General features: G+C 51.2%; 1 protein-coding gene across 1 annotated transcript in view; it reads right to left on the reverse strand.

Annotated features, from left to right (window-relative positions):
- The window catches only part of lipeb (lipase, hormone-sensitive b), a 40,031-nt gene that overhangs the window by 13,659 nt on the left and 21,372 nt on the right, over positions 1-5,000 (reverse strand). Inside the window, 2 exon segments of the mRNA XM_080857827.1 lie at positions 509-520; positions 523-652. Coding sequence (XP_080713953.1) covers positions 509-520; positions 523-652 — 142 coding nt within the window.

The following is a 5,000-nucleotide window of genomic DNA, read 5'->3' on the forward strand; positions in this document are numbered from 1 at the left end:
TCTCTATCTAGCAGTGTGAGGACATGTTCTGGAGAATACTCCCAGACCAGATGTCAGAATAGTCACCACTTACACGGACACCTGCATGTGTGAGAGAGCATGTGGGTGAATGAGAGCGTCTGGGTGTGTGTATGTGTGTGTGTGTGAGTGTGTGTATGTGTGTTAGAGAGAGAGAGACTGTGGGTGAATGGGTGTGCTTGTGTGTGTGTGTGTGTGTGTGTGTGTACGTGTATGTGTGTGTGTGTGCATGCATGAGTGTTATACACACACACACACACTCACCCAGCAGGTGGCTGTTCATGAGGGCCAGCAGTAGGCGTAGAAGCACTCCTCCAGGGCCCTCCTGTGTGTGTGTGTGTGTGTGTGTGTGTGTGTGTGTGTGTGTGTGTGCATGAGTGTTATACACACACACACTCACCAGTAGGTGGCTGTTCATGAGGGCCCAGCAGTAGGCGTAGAAGCACTCCTCCAGGGACCCTCCTGTGTGTGTGTGTGTGTGTGTGCTCACCCAGCAGGTGCTGTTCTTGAGGGCCCAGCAGTAGGCGTAGAAGCACTCCTCCAGGGCCCGGGGGAAGGGGGCCTCAGGGGGCCAGAGAGTAATCACCGACAGGATGGGCGCATTCAGCTCCTGGGACCAGCCCTTCAGGTAGGGCTATGGAGGAGAGAGAGAGAGAGGGATGATATGAGACTAGCTCTTCAGGTAGGGCTGTGGAGGAGAGAGAGAGAGAGAGGGATGATATGAGACTAGCTCTTCAGGTAGGGCTGTGGAGGAGAGAGAGAGAGAGAGGGATGATATGAGACTAGCTCTTCAGGTAGGGCTGTGGAGGAGAGAGAGAGAGAGAGAGGGATGATATGAGACTAGCTCTTCAGGTAGGGCTGTGGAGGAGAGAGAGAGAGAGAGAGGGATGAGATGAGACCAGCTCTTCAGGTAGGGCTGCAGAGGAGAGAGAGAGAGAGAGAGAGAGGGATGAGATGAGACTAGCTCTTCAGGTAGGGCTGCGGAGGAGAGAGAGAGAGAGAGAGAGGGATGAGCTCTTCAGGTAGGGCTGTGGAGAGAGAGATGAGACCAGCCCTTCAGGTAGGGCTGCGGAGGAGAGAGAGAGAGGGATGACAACAGCTCTTCAGGTAGGACTATGGAGGAGAGAGAGAGAGGGATGACAACAGCTCTTCAGGTAGGACTATGGAGGACAGAGAGAGAGAGAGAGAGAGAGAGAGAGAGATGAGTTGAGACTATCTCTTCAGGTAGGGCTATGGAGGACAGAGAGACAGAGAGAGAGAGAGAGAGAGAGAGAGAGAGAGAGAGAGAGAGAGAGGGATGAGAGGGATGAGAACAGCTCTTCAGGTAGGGCTGTGGAGAGAGGGAGAGAGAGAAAAGGAGAGAGAGAGAGAGGGAGAGAGCGAGAGAGATGAGTGTAAAAACACGTGAGCAATTTGTTACGAAAACAGGGAGCAAAAAATGGAGGGAGAAAAGGAGAGAAGTAGAGAGAGATGATTGTATAACAGCATGAACAACAAATTGGGAGAGGAGACTAGAAACTAGTGGAAGAAAGACAGGCAGACAGAGAGAGGGAGAGAGAGAGAGAGAGAGAGAGAGAGAGAGAGAGAGAGAGATAAGCACCAGTGCTCTGTAGAGGGTCAACATGAGAGTCTGTGTGAGTCATACCTCTGAAAATGACTGCAGGGAAATGGTGGAAGAGAAATCACAGACTCATAATGAGAACAAGAACGAACGCAAGAGAGAGAGATATGAAGGAGCCAGGGAAAGAGGGAGAGAGAGAGGGGGGGAGGAGAGAGAGGGAGAGGGAGAGTGAGCATTGCCAATCAAACACAAAGAAAGAAATAGAAAGAGTGAACATCGAACAGAGGCATTGGCAAGCACCCCAAGATGGCTGATCGACTGGCAGAGGCTCTTTTGTTTGGAGCTGAAGTGGTCTGGCTGGCTGTTAGGATGCCCGTCGAGCGTCTCTCTGCTCCTGGTGCTGAAGTGGTCTGACTGGCCGTTTGGCTGGCCGCTTTGGCTGCCCGTTTGGATGCCCATTTGGCTGCCCGTGGAGCGTCTCTCTGCTCCTGGAGCCGTGCCACCTGCATGCCAGCACTGCGCTCGTTCACACCTTCAGTCAAACAGCTGCCACTTCGCCGCCACTCCTGAAAATAGCCACCTGGCACGTCTGCGACTCGCCGAGTGTTTTTTTGCCGCCCCGCTCCCAGGTGTCATGGTAAACTTGCCGTGGCACCGCGCTCGGAGTCTAGTAGTTGCATATCAAACAAGACGCTTTACAGGACTAAAGGGTACGGATGGTTTGTTTCAAAGCTTAGAGGATCGGTCTCTCTCGTACACTCGTCTCCCCCAGGACTTTAATATTACACATTCACAAACTCCGCTCCAGTGCTGTAGTTGTAGTTGTACACTCAGTATACTACTACTGCAGATATCTCTAAAGTGCTGTAGTTGTAGTTGTACACTCAGTATACTACTACTGCAGATATCTCTAAAGTGCTGTAGTTGTAGTTGTACACTCAGTATACTACTACTGCAGATATCTCTAAAGTGCTGTAGTTGTAGTTGTACACTCAGTATACTACTACTGCAGATATCTCTAAAGTGCTGTAGTTGTAGTTGTACACTCAGTATACTACTACTGCAGATATCTCTAAAGTGCTGTAGTTGGAGAGTGTGATGAATGCCACACAGTATGAAACACTCTCAGTATACTACTGTATCAATCCTACTCCGTGTGAAACACTCAGTATACTACTACTGCAGATATCTCAATCCTACCCAGCCGTTTCCCTCTCTCCCTCAAGCTCTGTCTGTCTGTCTGTCTGTCTGTCTGTCTGTCTGTCTGTCTGTCTGTCTGTCTGTCTGTCTGTCTGTCTGTCTGTCTGTCTGTCTGTCTGTCTGTCTGTCTGTCTGTCTGTCTGTCTGTCTGTCTGTCTGTCTGTCTGTCTGTCTGTCTGTCTGTCTGTCTGTCTGTCTGTCTGTCTCCTGATAGCAGCTCTGGCCTCTGTCTCTGTCTCTGCCTCAGGCCTCTGTCACTCCTGCTCTCTCCCAGTGTCTCTCTTAAGGAGTATAGGAGCCAAACTCTGCTGGAACTTGTCAGCCAAGAACTCTTCTTTCATTCCCCTCCATTTCCTCTTGACAATCATTACTGATTTTTCATCAACACAGGTTTTTCTCCCCCCCCCCATCTCTGCCTCCCTCCTTCTCACTGTCTCTCTCCCTCTCTACCCTCCTCCCTCCCTCCTTCTCACTGTCTCTCTCTCCCCCCCTCTCCCTCTCACTGTCTCTCTCTCCCCCCTCCCCCCCTCCCCCCCCTCCCCCTCCCTTTCACTGTCTCTCCATCTCTCTGTTTATTTTATTTTGTTTGATTTTCTGGCAGGATGTGATGTGTGTTGACAAGCGTCGAGGCCGATCAGGGGCGGCGTCAGTCAGGGGCTGTGGCTGAGTGGAGGGCAGAAGCAGGGACACATGGGTGTGTGGAAGTTCAGTCAGGGTGTGCATAAGGATGAGAGAGTATTCCAGGGCGGAGTGTGTGTTTGTTTGAATGTCATTTGTAAAGAGGGATGTTTCTGGGGTGTGTGTGTTCATCAGAATTGTGTTTCCCTTGTCTGAGTGGAGTTGAGCAGATGAAGCAGCACTCTTATGTAAGTGGGCCATTCTCCTCACAACACACACTGATTGTGTGAGTGTGAGTGTGTGTGTGTATGTGGGCCACTCTCCTCATGAGACACACACACACACACACTGATGCAGAGCGCTGTACCTTTGGGGAATTCACAGCACTTACTGAGAACCTGAAAAATGTCTGGAAAAGTTCAACACCTTCACACCATTGTAATGCACTGACACGGAGTTCCAATTCTTAGACCGTGTAGTTGTAGTTCTTTGCTGTTGTTATTGCGTAACACTTCTGTAGGCCTGTCATGTGTATTATTTACTGCATTGCCATTGCATCACTACACCAGACTCAACATCAACACCCCTCACAGAATGCTGGGAAATGTAGTGCGCTAGCTGAGACGCTGAACGTGGACGTGCGAGCGAAAGCCGAGCGGGCGAGTGAGTGCACTTTGAGCCGGTTTGCCGAGGGATGAAGTCGAAGCCATCCATTATCCCCCCTCCGCACCGGGATCAATGGATCAATGGATGAATTGATCAATGGCTCGAGGAGGGAGGAGAGCCCTAGTTCACGCCCCACGGCCAGTAATTACTCCTCCCTGTCCCCGCGCGGCGAAGGGGGGGGGAGAGAGGGAGATGGCGAGCGCGTGGAGACGACGTGGACCGGGGAGCAGAGGAGAGCAGAGTAGAGTAGAGCACAGGGCGATGCATGAGCTCTTAATGGAGTGATTTAAGGAGTCTTCAGAGACTCAGGAGGGAAGGAAGGAGGGAGGGAGGGAGTGGTGAAATGAAAGACAAAGGTGCATCAAAGTTAAGCATGTTATCAGAAAGGAATGGATAATATGAGGAGGAGGAGGAGAGCAGAAAACAGGAGAGCAGAGGAAGTCCGGAGAAGGAGAGACTCCCCTTAAGGAGAGAGGGAAGGAGGAGAAGAGACTGTCCTTAAGGAGAGAGGGAAGGAGGAGAAGAGACTCCCCTTAAGGAGAGAGGGAAGGAGGAGAAGAGACTCCCCTTAAGGAGAGAGGGAAGGAGGAGAAGAGACTGTCCTTAAGGAGAGAGGAAAGGAGGAGAAGAGACTCCCCTTAAGACCAGAGGCAGGAGGAGAAGAGACTGTCCTTAAGACCAGAGGAGAGGAGGAGAAGAGACTGTCCTTAAGACCAGAGGCAGGAGGAGAAGAGACTGTCCTTAAGACCAGAGGAGAGGAGGAGAAGAGACTGTCCTTAAGACCAGAGGCAGGAGGAGAAGAGACTGTCCTTAAGACCAGAGAAGAGGAGGAGAAGAGACTGTCCTTAAGACCAGAGGCAGGAGGAGAAGAGACTGTCCTTAAGGAGAGAGAGAAGGGGGAGGAGGAGTTGAGAGAGAGAAAAAAAAGAAGATGTAC

The sequence above is a fragment of the Sprattus sprattus genome (assembly GCF_963457725.1).
Source record: "Sprattus sprattus genome assembly, chromosome: 19".
In the NCBI taxonomy this organism is placed as follows: domain Eukaryota; kingdom Metazoa; phylum Chordata; class Actinopteri; order Clupeiformes; family Clupeidae; genus Sprattus; species Sprattus sprattus.